The 17,645-nt window shown below is 47.6% G+C and overlaps 2 protein-coding genes across 5 annotated transcripts; one reads left to right on the top strand and one right to left on the bottom strand.

Moving 5' to 3' along the window:
* Positions 1–59: 59 nt before the first annotated feature.
* Positions 60–5,965, bottom strand: pdia2 (protein disulfide isomerase family A, member 2). Its single transcript, XM_047042205.1, has 11 exons — positions 5,632–5,965; positions 4,283–4,486; positions 3,322–3,455; positions 3,023–3,160; positions 2,702–2,818; positions 2,390–2,515; positions 2,021–2,212; positions 1,073–1,193; positions 747–928; positions 246–395; positions 60–131 (listed from the first exon to the last, which is right to left on the bottom strand). Exons 1-11 carry the CDS (start codon positions 5,906–5,908, stop codon positions 75–77), a joined length of 1,698 nt encoding a protein of 565 aa, XP_046898161.1. The 5' UTR covers positions 5,909–5,965; the 3' UTR covers positions 60–74.
* A 4,073-nt stretch (positions 5,966–10,038) lies between these two features.
* Positions 10,039–17,607, top strand: pgap6 (post-glycosylphosphatidylinositol attachment to proteins 6). Of its 4 annotated transcripts, none has more exons than XM_047042270.1 (13): positions 10,039–10,256; positions 10,598–10,689; positions 10,815–11,016; positions 11,139–11,266; positions 11,482–11,741; positions 11,895–12,205; positions 12,330–12,417; positions 13,694–13,808; positions 14,270–14,412; positions 15,511–15,689; positions 16,348–16,494; positions 16,873–16,989; positions 17,239–17,607. In XM_047042270.1, the coding sequence occupies exons 1-13, from the start codon at positions 10,152–10,154 to the stop codon at positions 17,533–17,535; spliced, it is 2,184 nt and encodes a 727-aa protein (XP_046898226.1). In that variant the 5' UTR covers positions 10,039–10,151; the 3' UTR covers positions 17,536–17,607. The 4 variants fall into 4 exon arrangements, with proteins under 4 accessions (XP_046898226.1, XP_046898228.1, XP_046898227.1 ...); XM_047042268.1 differs by having other exon boundaries at positions 10,099–10,256; positions 10,500–10,689; XM_047042272.1 differs by lacking the exons at positions 16,873–16,989; positions 17,239–17,607 and adding an exon at positions 16,735–16,866 and having other exon boundaries at positions 10,097–10,256; positions 10,500–10,689.
* Positions 17,608–17,645: the final 38 nt, after the last annotated feature.

The following is a 17,645-nucleotide window of genomic DNA, read 5'->3' as shown; positions in this document are numbered from 1 at the left end:
TCGCAGTCTGAACTTTGGAGGCAAAATATTTTATTAGGAAATCATGGAAACCGCTATGTTTGTCCTGCGTGACATCACAGCTCATCTTTGGACGTTTCATTGGCAGGAAGCTGTGATGAGTCATCAGTGACCTGCAGAAGGAGAGAGTGGATTGGTTGAGGGGAGTGAGTTGGGAGAGGATTGGTTGTACTGGGGCTCTAGATATGGAATTGAATTGAATACCATTCTAGATATGGAATTCTTACCTCCTCCTCCTTCCTTTCCTCCTCCTCCTCCTCCTCCTCCTCCTCCTTCTCCTCCTTCTCCTCCTCCTCTGTTTCCTCAGGCAGAGTTCCTCCGTTGTCCAGGAACTTGGAGAGAGTCTCCAGGTCTCTGCTGCCACTGTATTCTACCACCTACACAAAGGACACACAAGACAGGTGTGTGTACCTTCCTCTCCTCTCCAGCAGGATAGTATCTCAGTGTGTGTGTGTGTGTGTGTGTGTGTACCTTCCTCTCCAGCAGGATAGTATCTCAGTGTGTGTGTGTGTGTACCTTCCTCTCCTCTCCAGCAGGATAGTATCTCAGTGTGTGTGTGTGTGTGTGTGTACCTACTCTCCAGCAGGATAGTATCTCAGTGTGTGTGTGTGTGTGTGTACTTTCCTCTCCTCTCCAGCAGGATAGTATCTCAGTGTGTGTGTGTGTGTGTGTACCTTCCTCTCCTCTCCAGCAGGATAGTATCTCAGTGTGTGTGTGTGTGTGTGTACCTTCCTCTCCTCTCCAGCAGGATAGTATCTCAGTGTGGGGTATCCAGACACAGACAGAGACTCCAGCTCATTGGCTGTATTGTCCATCTTAGCTATGATGATGTCATCACGCTCAGCATACATCTCTCCCAGCTTCTCCCACACTGGGGCTAACTCCTTACAATGTCCACACCACGGAGCATCTGCACACACACACACACCACACACACACCATACACACACCACACACACCATACACACATGGTACCAAGTTAACCTCTGAGATATGTGCATGGGTTAGTATGCATGTGTGTGTGTGGACATGTGTGTGGACATGTCTAACTTACAGAACTCCACAAATACGTTTTTGTTGGGGTCAAAGGCCACAGCCTCAAAGTTCTTAGCCACCAGAGTGGAGACGGGGCCCTGGTCCCAGCCCTCTGGAAGCTCCTGGCTGAGCAGGTGGGGCTGCAATCACAACACAACCTCAACACAACCTCAACACAACCGCAACACAACCGCAACACAACCTCAACACAACCTCAACACAACCTCAACACAACTGCAACACAACCACGACACAATCACAACCAAAACACAACACAACCACAACACAACCACAACACAACCTCAACACAACCTCAACACAACCACAACACAACCACAACACAACCACAACCTCAACACAATACAAGTCAGTTGAGTATTTTTCTATTTCCAAAATCAGAAAAAAGAATAGCATTATCTGGGTTGACTGCTGCTAAAAAGATCCTAGCTCAACGCTGACTACCACCACATACACTGACTCGATTACAATGGCTGAACACATTTGTTGACATAACAGTTTCTGACATTTGTGTTGCCAGAATGCAAGGCGCCTGCGAAACGACGATAGCAACATGGTCTGAAATAGATACAAAACTAAGTACTTTTTTCGAAGAATATTGTAATTATAATTATTTTTATTGTTACTATAATTGTCATGAAAGCTTTATTTCCGATCATTTTGTACGTAACTTTTTTTTATCATTTTTTTTTTACTATATGCAACCTGACATCGAATTATGTGTCTGAATTGTGAAGGGTGAGGGAGGGAGGGTCGCCATGGGGGTGTATTATGTATTGTGTGTTTTGTTTTTTTGTTGAAAACTTGAAAATAAAAATAAATATTTGATTTAAAAAAACTATACAACCTCAACACAATCACAACACAACCGCAACACAATCACAACACAATCGCAACACAATCTAAACGCAACCATTAACGACAACACATCCACGTGTTGCCAGGTTACCTTGATGGTTCCATCCAGAACACCCTGGCAGAACTCCGTCAGAGACTGGGTCGTGATAGCCCCGCCCAGTGCATACTTCTTCACGGTGTCTGTGTTGATGATGCGTACGGTGGGGGCATCGCCTTCTGTCAGCCCAAAGTACTTAAGCACGTGTGATAGGCCAGCCGACACATCAATCAAGATGAACAACACCTGGCGGTCAAATGGACAGACCTGTTAGTGGATCCTGGCCCTGCCCACATAATGGTATCATACCCCTTAGTCTATTGTAGTACTTTGTAGTATTTTAGTAGTGGTAGTATTATAATAGTATTCATGTTGTATTCTAGTAGTATATAGTTGTATTCCAGTAGTACTACCCTAGTGTACCTGTCCCCTGTACACCTTAGCCACCCTCCGGTAGTCCTCCAGCAGAGCTATGTGACTCTGCACACTGGAGTTCACGAACAGCAGACAGTGAGTGTGGACCTTGGAGCCAAAAATCTGGTCTGCATTCTACACACCACACACACCACACACCACAATGCACTGTTAGACAAAACAGATTCATGTGTGCATGCAGACATATGCTGTCCATGGGTGTGTATGTGAGTGTGTGTATGTGTTTGATGTGCGAGTGTGTGTGTTTGTGTGCATATGCATGGGTGTGTGAATGTGTGTGTGTGTAAATGAGTGTCATACCTGTTCGCTGAACTCTGTGACAAGCTGCAGGCTGTTGTTGTGGATGAAGGAGGTCAGCTGCTCCTTGTCCAGGATATCCTCCTTGGACAGCATCAGATCAGCCCTGCCCTCATCAAACTGCACACACACACATCATGTATGTGTGTATGTATGTATGTGTGGTGTGTTGTGTGTGCGTGTGGTGTGTGTGTGGTGTGTTTGTGTGTATGTATGTGTGTGTGTGTATGTACGTGTGTGGTGTGGTGTGTGTTTGTGTGGTGTGGTGTGGTGTGGTGTGTGTTTGTGTGGTGTGTGTTTGTGTGGTGTGGTGTGTGTGTGCACCTTCTTGAACAGCACTAGACCTCTTCCCTCCACTCTATATTTGTGGAACACCTCTGGGCTGGTTGTCACAGCAAACTCCATGTCAACAATCTCCATGACAACTTCGGAAAACAGCTTTGCCTCCACACTCTCTAAACTCTGAGGGATAGATAGATGTATGGATGTACTGTCTTTATTATACTACTATACTGTATAATAAAGATAGATAGATGGATAGATGGACGGGCTGACAGACAGACAGACAGACAGACTGACAGACAGAGAGAGACAGGCACGCAGACAGATAGATGGGTCCCTACTGTGAAGAAGCCGACCACAGTGATGTTGTGAGCAGTGATGATGTCATCAGCTGCTTGGACAGATTCCAGAACAGCTGCTCCTGGACCAGACCGACGCCTCAACCACTGTAGTAGACCTGCTACTGTCCTCTTACCTTCACACACCCACACACACACAGCACAGATACATCCACACACCCCCCCCCCCACACCCACACACACACCACACAGATACATCCCACACACCCACACACACACACAGACACCGCACAGATATATACATACATACACACACACCACACATTTAGTCATTTAGCAGACGCTCTTATCCAGAGCAACTTACAATAAGTACAAGGACATTCCCCTGAGGCAAGTAAGGAACAAGTCATTTGGCACGGCCAGGATTCGAACTGGCAACCTTCTGATTAATAACTGATGGGTTTAGGGTGTAGAACCGGTGTAGGTGATGGGGTTAGGGTGTAGCACCAGTGTAGCTGATGGGGTTAGGATGTAGTACCGGTGTAGGTGATGGGGTTAGGGTGTAGCACCAGTGTAGCTGATGGGGTTAGGGTGTAGCACCAGTGTAGTTGATGGGGTTAGGGTGTAGCATCAGTGTAGCTGATGGGGTTAGGGTGTAGTACCAGTGTAGCTGATGGGGTTAGGGTGTAGCACCAGTGTAGCTGATGGGGTTAGGGTGTAGTACCAGTGTAGCTGATGGGGTTAGGGTGTAGTACCAGTGTAGCTGATGGGGTTAGGGTGTAGTACCAGTGTAGCTGATGGGGTTAGGGTGTAGTACCGGTGTAGGTGATGGGGTTAGGGTGTAGCACCAGTGTAGCTGATGGGGTTAGGGTGTAGTACCAGTGTAGCTGATGGGGTTAGGGTGTAGTACCAGTGTAGCTGATGGGGTTAGGGTGTAGCACCAGTGTAGCTGATGGGGTTAGGGTGTAGCACCAGTGTAGCTGATGGGGTTAGGGTGTAGTACCGGTGTAGGTGATGGGGTTGTGTCGGTCCCCGTAAGTGAACAGCTTCAGCATGGGGAAGCTGCTGATGTGAAACTCTGCCCCCAGCTCCTCCTCTTCTGTGGCATCCACCTTAGCAAATCGAACACCTGAATCCGCCTTCAGCAGCCCTGCCGCTTCAGAATAAACAGGCTCCAGCTGCCGGCAGTGTCCACACCACGGAGCGTCTACACATATATACGCACATATATATTTATACATATATATAGACACGTATATACACATATCCAAATATATATGTATATACACAAATATACACACATGTATTTGCATACATACATATTTCTTAACTTATATAAACATGTGTATACACGTATGTACTGTGTATATTTAAGCAATAAGGTACTCGAGGGAGTACTTGATCGTCAATAAAGTACGTTTTCAAGTTCTGTGCGTGGGGCCGGCTAACCCTGGAACACGTACTTTAGTGACAGACATTAAGTCTATGATAAATAAAATACTCTATTAAAAAGTTAACTTCTCGCTTGGTAAGTAGCTAGCCATGAATGAACTTGTCTTTCTTGCAGGACAACATTACATGGCGAAGTTGAATTAACAATTATTAGCTGCTTTAGTGTTACCCTTGCTAGGTTTTGAGCTTTTTTTTGCAGTGAGGTTCAGATCTAATAAATAAATCTCTTGATAATGCACCACAAATGTCGCTGTCCATGGTTTTCCAATACAACAGAGCTATGTAACATGTGTGTGGCACCGGGCCTGATGCCTGAACAAGTGTGTGTGTTTGTTCTGGTGTCGCCACTCCCTGGGTGTGTGTGTGTCACATTGTAAGATGAATTAACATTTATTTTTCCTCATATATACCCACATATACACAAATACAGATGTAGACACGTATACACATACACACTGTATAGTACATATGTATGTTCAGGACATATATGGATACAGTATACTGTACATACACATACAATCTGACACACATGCACCTAACACACACATACTGTATATACACACACACACCACAGGTATCCCAACATACAAATTTACTTCTGATAACAGAATGACAGTTGCACTAACTGTCTCTCCCCTCCTCCCCCTCTTGTCTTCACTCCCTCCCTCTGTCTCTATCTTTCTCTCTCTCCCTCCCCCTATTCCTCCCCCAACTGACTCTCCCTGACTTCAGTCATGGGAGAACTGGTATTCACAGCACCTGGGGAGGTCTCACACACACACACACACACACAATGCACACACATTTTCCGCACTCTGCATAGTGATGACGTGTTGTATGGTCTAACATTATAAAATGAAGGGAACATTCTAGACCTTCCAAGCTGGACATTCTACTCACAGAACTCAACCAGCAGGAAGCTGTTTTCACTGAGCGCTCGAGCAAAGTTCTTCACATGTAGAACCAACACATCTTTCTCCTCCTCAATCTCTGTGGTCTTCTCCTTCTTCTCCTCCACTGGTCCGGGTTCTGGTCGTGGTTCTGGTCCTGGTTCTGTTCTTGGTTCTGGTTCTTGTTCTGGTCCTGGTTCTGGTTGCTGAGACCAGACTCTGGTGTTCCAGAGCCCAAGCACCAGCAAGCCCAGTAGAACAGTGTTTGAGACGGTGTGTGTTGCCATGCTAGCTTCCTCAGACTGACTCAGCTCCACATTGCAGGTGTGTATGTGTGCATGGTGTGTGTGTTCAGATCTTACTGGTGCTCTCTCCCAGCCAATCACAACGTTAATCCTGAACCTGGGGACCAATCAGACAAAGTCATTCATTTTCCAGCAACATATTAGAACACGTAACCCCCCCACACACACATCCACACCTCCTCACACACACCCCCGACCGCACCCCTCCACACACACACACACACACACACACACACACACACACAGAAATAGCTTGTTAGTTTTAAACCAGAGACAGAGAGACATTCAGATCATATTTATTTCTCCCAAAATCAATAGAACATGGTTAAAACAATTTTCGAATTTGTCATTAGAATCTGATATATATTATAATATAGAATAGAGTTAATATGGGCATTTATAGACACCACAATGTGTAAGAGGTCAGTATGTCTGTGTGTGTTTGTGTGACATCAGTGTGTGTGAGAGGTCAGATTGTGTGTGTGTATGTGTGTGTGAGGTCAGCTTGTGTGTGTATGTGTGTGAGAGGTCAGATTGTGTGTGTGTGTGTATGTGTGTGTGAGGTCAGTGTGTGAGGTCAGGGTTTGGATCCCAATGTGCTAGAAGATCACTGAAATCAGGGTGTGTATTTTCCTGTGTGTGTGTGTCTAGTGGCTGTGTATTGTCCTGTGTGTGTCTGTTGTGTGTGTGTGTATCCAGTGCCTGTGTATTGTCCTGTGTATGGTGTGAGCTGATGTTTTGGGTGCTACTGCTCATGCTCAGTACAGGGCCAGGGATTGGCTCTGTCCAAAAGCTTAAGGGGAGGTGTCTCTTGTTCATTGGTCGACCCCGATCCTGACAACGCCCCCAGCAGTGGTCGAACAACTCAGCCAGGGGCCCCAGGTTGCCGCTGGCAACAGAGACTGACTCTGGGTCCTCTTGGTTTCCGCTCCGGGCCATTCGGACCAGGTCATCATAGTAACGGAGACGGCCACTGGTTGCAGTGGATATGCGGTCGGTGTAGATGTCACAAGCCTCTGGGTCGTCGGGGCATCGGCCAAAGTAACGCTGCACATCCAAACTGATGACGTCAGCAAAGCGCAAGAGCTGACTGGTCATGTCTGAGGGACAAGGGGCAGGGAAACAGACAGCTTCCTCCAGAAACTCCTCCTCTTCCTCCAGAACTTCAGAGTCTTCATATTCCTCCTCCTCTTCCTCCCTCTCTCCCCCTCTCTCCCCCCTCACCTCCTCTTTCTCCTCCTCTTCCCCACTCTCTTCCACCTTCCTGTGTGGAAGAGAGTGCTGAAGGATCATGGGTAGATAGCAGGTGGGAGGACCTGGAACCAGGAAGTTCCTGATGACACCTGTAGCCATCCTGGCCAATCAAATCTGAGGGGAGAATTAAAGCATCAATCAAAACAAGGTAAGCTTTACTATGTGATCAGAGATAAATTAATTCACATTTTAAAATACAACATAAATAAACAGGCAACAGAAAACCTAACAATGATAGGATGGAAAACAAATCAAAATACATCACTATTTTATTTATTTTAAAGAAAAAACTCCTACATGTTGGTGAAGGTGGTCCTCTGGAGCGAGGTGAAGGTGGTCCTCTGGAGCGAGGTGAAGGTGGTCCTCTGGAGCGAGGTGAAGGTGGTCCTCTGGAGCGAGGTGAAGGTGGTCCTCTGGAGCGAGGTGAAGGTGGTCCTCTGGAGCGAGGTGAAGGTGGTCTTCTCGAGCGAGATTCTCTGGAGCGAGGTGGTCCTCTGGAGAGAGGTGAAGGTGGTCCTCTGGAACGAGGTGAAGATGGTCTTCTCGAGTGAGATGAAGGTGGTCCTTTGGAGCGAGGTCCTCTGGAGCGAGGTGGTCCTCTGGAGAGAGGTGAAGGTGGTCCTTTGGAGCGAGGTGAAGGTGGTCCTTTGGAGCGAGGTCCTCTGGTGCGAGGTGGTCCTCTGGAGAGAGGTGGAGGTTGTCCTCTGGAGCGAGGTGGTCCTCTGGAGGGAGGTGGTTCCCTGGAGCAAAGCCTATCCCTTGGGACTAGACTGGATGTTGGTCCTTAAAGATGATTATGGGTTCGGAGCTGTGGTGTGTGAGAGGGCTCCAGTGTCTCAGTATTTATAGGCCAGAAAGATGCTGTTTCCCAGACAAATATTTGAGAGTAGGATTGTAGGATTGGTCAAACACCCATCGTTTGCTCTATCGCTTGGCAACCAGAGAGGGGGGGCGGGCTAATGGACGCTCTGCCAGGGGACAGTGAAGTGGTGTTACACTTTCTCTCACACACACACACTGCTCTATCTCTTACACACACACACACTCTTGTGCACACACACTGCTGCTGCACACACACAAGTGCACACACACAGTTTAAGAAGTTAAAAGGGTGTGAAATTTGATCACACAGTATTTTGACTTCTGGAGTACGAAGCTTTTTAAACCGGATCAGGCCTATCAGGTCCCAATTCAGCCACACGCTAACCCTAACCCTTAGAGACTCTCTACTAACCCTAACCCAGCCAGACTGCTGTTACTCTGCTCTACATTTGATCAATTTACCAGATAACCTTAATAACAGCAGAACATCAATGATCATAAGAGTATTTTGATAGTCTGACGCCTCATCTCAGCCACAACATCTCAACCATGTCTTTATTGTGGTCTTCCTCATTCTACACTATCTCGATTACAAATTGTTCAAAATGCAGCTGCAAGACTTTTGACTGGGTCTAGAAAGAGGGGTCATATTCTCCTGTTTTGGCATCCCTTCACTGGCTTCCCATTAAGTTTAGAGTTGATTTGAGGATCCTTATGTTTGTTTATAAGGCGTTGTCTGGCTGTGCAACAAGGTATATTTGTGATCTCATTGTGCCATACTGTCCTGCTAGGTTACTCAGATCATCAAAACACTTGCTTTTAAATGTGTCACGATGTCGCTACAAATTAAGGGTGATCAGGCTTTTTCTGTCGCTGGGCCAAAGCTTTGGAATGCTCTCCCTTATCATGTGAGGTCTGCTCCTTCATTGGTTATTTTTAAATCTACTCTAAAAACATTTTTATTCTTTAGCTTTTGGGAACTTTTACTTGTTTTATAGCGTAGTTTTGCTATGCCCTATGTACAACACTTTGGATCAATTTGTATTGTGTTAAATGTGCTTTATAAATAAAGGTTGATTGATTGACCACAACATAATCTCAGCTACATCATCTCAGCTACAACATCTCAGCTCCAACAACATCTCAGCTCCAACATCTCAGCTCCAACATCTCAGCTCCAACAACATCTAAATAGGCAACCACAACAATATCTCAGCTACAACATCAGTACAGTGCAGCAGCAACAAGGTAACTTCAAATTATTTTGTGGTTGCAGTCTCTTGTGAGTCAGTGGTACAACAGGATCTCAAATACAACATGCAGAGGAAGCATTCAATCCCAGGAATCACAAGTAATGAACTTCGCAGTGCTGACTTTGGTGTCCTTTGGTTAAGCCAAAGAGAAGTTAGTTGAGGTCAAACTTGAAGAGGAGAGAAATGTTTGTTACCTAGGTTACCTGTGTGTGCGTCTGCATGCTTGTGTGTCTGGGTGCTTGTGTACATAACAGGCTGTGTAATTTATGGTCTGGATCTTGAAAGTTGACATATTGCTACTATTGATCTTTACTCCTAAAATCAATAAGGTAGTTCAGCCTGTAGCATAGCCACAGTGGAGTGAGTCCAGCCTGTAGCATAGTCACAGTGGAGTGTGAAGGCCAGGGGAGCGAGGTTACACTGATGATGAACACACGCACAGGCACACTCACACACAAACGAACTTTGAATTGGCATGCGCACATGCTTTGTTATTAAACTTTGCATAGTTCTCAACTTTGCTTTGTTATCACGGCGCAAGTCGCAATACTGTGAAGTAGAACATCCTAACTGACTACATAACAGATGGCAATCTGGTTTTCCTTCTGTCAATACGTTGCTAACGGGTCACCTTGGGCAACAGATCGCTGTCCGGCTAATTTCGGTGGCACCTGCGTTTGTGGCGTAGTCTACAGGCTGCCTGTCCGCCTGTCCACGCTGTCCTGATAGCACGCTAGGAACGATGTCAACAGTGCGCGGAAGAACTTCCGTGGACGTCATTTGTTTACATTTGTGGAATCAGGAAGCTGGCCGGGTCGCGCTGCCGTATACCTTGTCCTTGTTGTAGCCAGTTAGACTAGTTAGGTAGCGTGGTTAACTTGGACAACGAAAATGTGATGGTTTGGAAGAAAACAAAAGCGTTGAATGACGAGACAAAATGGAGGTACATATTCTACGTGGTCTGCTTATTTTCATCCAGGCAGCTGCCGTTATCAGTGACGGTGAGTAATGTAGCGAGTCCATTTACCATATATTTGAACTGAATTAGCAGGCTAGATACCTATAGCGTTATGGCAATAGTGTACTCAGCTACAAATATAAGCCCCTTCGTCCAACTGATCAGTTCTCCGCGCTATATCGGCCGTGGCTAATGATCTAACGCTAGTTGTTAACATTTGAGATAGCTACACTAGTGGTGGAACAGTGTGTGGTGATACGTTTTCAAAGGAGTTGCTTGTGTGCAGAACTCGGAAGTGAGCTGACGTTTGTGTCCGAGTTGTCTTCAAAGCCGTCCCAGAAGCTGTCCCGGTACGGTTGGTATGGTAACGTCCGCCTGCACCAGTTCCAGGTCCCACCGGATGTGGCGGTCGCTCGCTGGCTTTTCTCCGTGACCAAGGGCAGTGGCTTCCACTGTGGACAGCACAACGTCACTGTGTAGGTCACCATGACAACCACCCACAGGGGTTCTGGTTCAGTAACACCAGGCTCTGGTTCAGTAACAGTAGGTTCTGTTTCAGTAACACAAGGTTCTGTTTCAGTAATAGTAGGTTCTGTTTCAGGTACATCAGCTGGGGTTCTCCTCCAGTGATAGATCCGTTGTCTTCTGCATTCCCCAACAACACTGTGTGGACCCCCGCGCTGTCCATGATCCTCCCTGTGACCATACACACCTCAACGACCTTTAACCTCTCCAACCCTGCTCCTGGAGACTGGTACTTGGCGGCACACCTGCCTAGAGATGACGGACGTATAGAGCAGAAGGTGGGGATGGGGGGGGTTGGGGGGGGGGGGGGTTGGGGTTGTGTGCAAACAGTGGGAGTTGATGTTTTTGAATGCTTATCCACTGCTGTGTGTGTCTGTGCATGTTTGTGCGCTTGTTGCAGGGTTTTCCTTCCTGCTCGTACTACTTCCAGCCCCAGCTGTCAATCAGGAGAGCTGTGGACACGCCCACACTGGTGCAGGCCACGCCCCTTACCCAGACTGCCTCTATAGCCAGACCAGCCCTGCTCAAGTAAGGAGTGTTTGTAACACGTGTGTAACATGTGTTCCAGGGTTAGTGTGTGTGTAACGTGTGTTCCAGGGTTAGTGTAACATGTGTGTGTAACATGTGTAACGTGTGTTCCAGGGTTAGTGTGTGTGTAACGTGTGTTCCAGAGTTAGTGTAATGTGTGTGTGTGTGTAACATGTGTTCCAGGGTTAGTGTAACGTGTGTAACGTGTGTTCCAGGGTTTTTGTTCCAGAGTTTGTCTCCTCTCTCACGGTGTCAGTGACTGGCTGCACGTTGGGGGCGGGGCTAGAGGCTTGTTCACTAGTACTGAAGCTAGGCTCGTCCTCCTTAAGGGAGGGGCTTGTGAGTGTGAACTGCTCAGCCATTGGCTGCTCTGCTACTCTGACCACGCCCCCATGGAATGCCTGGGTCAGAGTTGTTGTGGAGAGTGTCGTTGACAACCATACTGCTACCTTCAGCATCATGGCTAACAGCACAGGTGAGCAGTAACACACACACACCTATTCTATTTGTTCCTTCCTATCTGTGTGTGATTTGATCTGTGTGTGTAAGTATCAGTGGTGTGTAAACCCAGCAGGTGTGTGTGTATCAGTGGTGTGTAATGATCTGTGTGTGTGTGTGTGTGTATCAGTGGTGTGTAAACCCAGCAACGAAGGTCTCAAGGGAGACGATGACATCATCAAGCTCCGTGGCAGAAGCAGCTTGCCATTTCAAGGCAACATGTCTGTTGTTTCCGAGGTGTGTGTCCATGGCAACGTGTCGTCAGGGTGTGTGTGGTACGTCCCGGTGCTAAGGGAGGAGCTAGATGTCTTGTCTCTCCAGTTCACTCCTGTAAACGGCCCCGCCGTCAACGTCACACACACACACCACACCCTGCTCCGTTACCCGCTCAACACACACTCCAGCGGGGGCATCCTCAACCTGCTGCTGACCCTCAACACCGTGAGTCACACACTCACACACACTCACATACACACCGCAAACACACACTTACACACTCCACCAACACAACACACAATACTACAACACACATGTTGAGTGTATTGTGTGTGTATGTGTGTTCCAGACTAACATGACAAGTGGCAGTGTGGAGGCCTGCTTCTCCCCCAGGAGCCCCAGACTGAACACCAATCTCTCCCAGCACTGCCACACAGGTAACACAGCGACAGTGCCACACAGGTAACACAGGTGACACTGCCACACAGGTAACACAGGCGACACTGCCACACAGGTAACACAGGCGACACTGCCACACAGGTGACACTGCCACACAGGTAACACAGGCGACACTGCTACACAGGTAACACAGGCGACACTGCCACACAGGTAACACAGCCGACACTGCCACACAGGTGACACTGCCACACAGGTAAAACAGGCGACACTGCCACACAGGTAACACAGGCGACACTGCCACACTGGTAACACAGGCGACACTGCCACACAGGTAACACAGGCGACACTTTCACACAGGTAACACAGGTGACACTGCCACACAGGTAACACAGGCGACACTGCCACACTGGTAACACAGGCGACACTGCCACACTGGTAACACAGGCGACACTGCCACACAGGTAACACAGGCGACACTGCCACACAGGTAACACAGGCGACACTTTCACATAGGTAACACAGGTGACACTGCCACACAGGTAACACAGGCGACACTGCCACACTGGTAACACAGGCGACACTGCCACACTGGTAACACAGGCGACACTGCCACACAGGTAACACAGGCGACACTGCCACACAGGTATCACAGGCGACACTGCCACACAGTTAACACAGGCGACACTGCCACACAGGTAACACAGTTAATTGTAGTGGTTGTGTTGTGTTGGTGTGTTGCAGGGTTGCTTGCAGGATTGTATAGTGACTTTAGTGGGTGTGATGCAGGGTTGTATAGTGACTTTAGTGGGTGTGTTGCAGGGTTGTATAGTGACTTTAGTGGGTGTGTTGCAGGATTGTATAGTGACTTTAGTGGGTGTGTTGCAGGGTTATATAGTGACTTTAGTGGGTGTGTTGCAGGGTTATATAGTAACTTTAGTGGGTGTGTTGCAGGGTTGTATAGTGACTTTAGTGGGTGTTTTGCAGGGTTGTATAGTGACTTTAGTGGGTGTGTTGCAGGGTTGTATAGTGACTTTAGTGGGTGTGTTGCAGGGTTGTATAGTGACTTTAGTGGGTGTGTTGCAGGGTTGTATAGTGACTTTAGTGGGTGTGTTGCAGGGTTGTATAGTGACTTTAGTGGGTGTGTTGCAGGGTTGTATAGTGACTTTAGTGGGTGTGTTGCAGGGTTGTATAGTGACTTTAGTGGGTGTGTTGCAGGGTTGTATAGTGACTTTAGTGGGTGTGTTGCAGGGTTGTATAGTGACTTTAGTGGGTGTGTTGCAGGGTTGTATAGTGACTTTAGTGGGTGTGTTGCAGGATTGTATGCAGGACACACTCTCAGGGTGAAGCTCACAGCTCAGAAGGCGGTCGTTAGAATCCCCTTTCCCATGTCTGCTACCTGGTACCTCTCTCTGCTGCTAACCTGCAACAGGTAACACACACTGCACCCTTACACACACACACTGCACCCTTACACACACACTGCACCCTTACACACACACTGCACCCTTACACACACACTGCACCCTTACACACACACAGCACCCTTACACACACACTGCACCCTTACACACACACTGCACCCTTACACACACACTGCACCCTTACACACACACTGCACCCTTACACACACACAGCACCCTTACGCACACACTGCACCCTTACACACACACTGCACCCTTACACACACACTGCACCCTTACACACACACTGCACCCTTACACACACACTGCACCCTTACACACACACTGCACCCTTACACACACACAGCACCCTTACACACACACAGCACCCTTACACACACACTGTGTGGTGCTGCCACCTAGTGGATCTTTCTAGAACATTTCTCAAGAGCATAATGTTGATGTGGGTGTTTGTGTGCGTGTCTTACAGCAGCGACTGTGGTGGAGTGCCGGTGGTTGCCGTGGTACCAGACGTGCACGTAAGCTCATGTGTGGAAGACTGTGGAACACTGGGAGAATGTCGCCTCCTCCGCTCCAGCAGCTTCCTGTACGCTGCCTGTTCCTGCAAGGCTGGTAGGACTCACACACACTCACTCTTACACACACTCATATACACACTCATATACACACTTATACACACACACAGCTTTCTGAACGCTGCCTGTTCCTGCAAGGCTGGTAGGACTCACACACACACTCATTCATACACACACTCATATACACACTCATATACACACTTATACACACACACAGCTTTCTGTACGCTGCCTGTTCCTGCAAGGCTGGTAGGACTCACACACACACTCACTCATACACACACTCATATACACACTTATATTTTACTGTTGATTGTTCTTCTACAGGTACAGTCCTGCACTTTTGTGGTTCATGTTGTTTAATTTGTAACTTGTATAACTGCATGCTCTTATGGGTCTTCCCTTTTGGCACTTGTTTAGCTTTTCACAATGTATGCTTCATGTTTTGGCTACTTGCAATGTTTGGGACTATCTCGTTGTCATGATCAGTGACCTATGCTCTTTTGTAAGCTCTCTCTTGGAAGTCGCTTTGGATAAAAGCGTCTGCTAAATGAATAAATGTAATGTAAATGTAATACGCACACACAGCTTCATTTACGCTGCCTGTTCCTGCAAGGCTGGTAGGACTCACACACACACTCACACACACACACACACTCATATACACACTTATACACACACACAGCTTCATTTACCCCGCCTGTTCCTGCAAGGCTGGTAGGACTCACACACACACTCACACACACACTCACTCATACACACAGCTTCATTTACGCTGCCTGTACCTGCAAGGCTGGTAGGACTCACACACACACTCACTCATACACACACTCACATACACACACTCATACACACACACACTCATACACACTCTTATACACAAACACACTTATACACACACACACACACACTCACCCACCCACACTCATACACACACATCCCGATAGCCAACTATCTGGCAACTAAGCAAGCTACAATAGTTTTTATGTTATTTGTACGACCTAACCATAACAGTACCTGTAGATTACTTGACTGTTTAACTAATTTACAAGAAATGTTGCATAAATTAATACTGATTATTGAAGATTTGGATATGAATATGTATGGTGTGTGCGTGTGTGGTGTGTGTGTGCAGGGTGGAGTGGGTGGGGCTGCACTGACGGCTCGTCGGCACTGTCCTACAGTCGCCAGGTAACGGCCGTTCTTCTGCTCACGCTCAGTAACCTCCTCTTCATCCCTGCCATCGTGGTTGCTATGCAACGCTGCTACTTCACTGAGGCTGCTGTATACCTCTTCACAATGTTTTTTTCCACGGTAATGCACACACACACACACACATACATACATACATACATCCACACACACACACATACATACATACATACATCCACACACACCAGGCTAGCTAGTGTTTAAGAATAATTCTAATAACTCAAATTAACTAGTATAGATGTTTCACAAGTTTAAACATTAAAGATAGAGATTACTTTGACTGATTGATTAATAAGACAATTTATACGAAAAACCATAACCCACCGTGTCTTATTGTGTGTTTATGGTGTGCGGCGTGCGTATCGTGTGTGTGTACGTATTGTGTGCATGGTGTGTGTGTGCATGGTGTGTGTGTGCGTATTGTGTGCATGGTGTGTGTGCGTATTGTGTGCATGGTGTCTGTGCGTATTGTGTGCATGGTGTGTGTGCGTATTGTGTGCATGGTGTCTGTTTGTGCGTGTATTGTGTGTGTGTATTGTGTGCATGGTGTCTGTGTGCGTGTATTGTGTGTGTGTATTGTGTGCATGTTGTGTGTGTGCGTATTGTGTGCATGGTGTGTGGCGTGCGTATTGTGTGCATGTTGTGTGTGTGTGTATTGTGTGCATGTTGTGTGTGTGCGTATTGTGTGCATGGTGTGTGTGTGCGTGTATTGTGTGCACGGTGTGTCTGTGCGTATTGTGTGCACGTTGTGTGTGTGCAGTTCTACCATGCGTGTGACCAGCCTGGTGTTGCGGTTCTGTGCATCATGGACTACGACGCGCTACAGTTCTGTGACTTCCTGGGTTCCGTGTGTTCCATCTGGGTCACCATCCTTTGCATGGCCCGCCTCCCAGACACTCTCAAATATGTAAGACACACACACACTCAAATATATGAGACACACACTCAAATTCGTAAGCCATGTCTGTGTTCATGTTAGGTGCTATGCTGATAGCCATGTGTGTGTTAGACTGTGTTCATGTTAGGTGCTATGCTGATAGCCATGTGTGTGTTAGACTGTGTTCATGTTAGGTGCTATGCTGATAGCCATGTGTGTGTTAGACTGTGTTCATGTTAGGTGCTATGCTGATAGCCAGGTGTGTGTTAGACTGTGTTCATGTTAGGTGCTATGCTGATAGCCATGTGTGTGTTAGACTGTGTTCATGTTAGGTGCTATGCTGATAGCCATGTGTGTGTTAGACTGTGTTCATGTTAGGTGCTATGCTGATAGCCATGTGTGTGTTAGACTGTGTTCATGTTAGGTGCGATGCTGATAGCCATGTCGCTGCAGCTGGACAGGAGAGGTCTGTGGAACATGCTGGGACCCGTGCTGTGTGCTGCTCTGGCCATGCTGTCCACTTGGGTCAGTACACACACACACACCACGCACACCACACACACTCCCCACACACACTCACCACACACACACTCACCATACACACACACCACACACACTCACCACACACACTCACCACACACACTCCACACACACACCACACATCAAACACAGCTTTTGTCTTCAGAGCACACAAGGACCATGTTCTCATGTCTTTATGGTGTGTATATGTATGTTTGTCTGTGTATGGTGTGTATGTGTGTATGGTGTGTGCAGGTGTACCGGGGGGTGAGCAGGCGACAGTGTTACCCCCCCTTGTGGCGTCGCTGGGTATGTTTCCTGCTGCCTGGTCTGGGCAGTGCCCTGGTGGGGGTGTGTCTCTACGTGTTCGCTGAGACGGAGGACAACTACCTGTACATACACTCCCTGTGGCACGTGCTGGTGGCCGTCAGTGTGGTGTTCCTGCTGCCCCCTCGACACACACACACACACCCCTGGGGGTCCTGGTGGCCACGCGTCTGTGGATACACACTCTGCCAGGGCACTAAGGACGAGCTGTACACTGTCACTTAGAACACACACACCTCACACACTACACACCTCACACACTACACACCTCACACACTACACACCTCACACACTACACACCTCACACATTACACACCTCACACACTACACACATT

This window comes from Hypomesus transpacificus, chromosome 19 (genome assembly GCF_021917145.1).
Source record: "Hypomesus transpacificus isolate Combined female chromosome 19, fHypTra1, whole genome shotgun sequence".
NCBI classification, from domain to species: domain Eukaryota; kingdom Metazoa; phylum Chordata; class Actinopteri; order Osmeriformes; family Osmeridae; genus Hypomesus; species Hypomesus transpacificus.
This window is presented reverse-complemented; position numbering and strand designations above follow the sequence as displayed.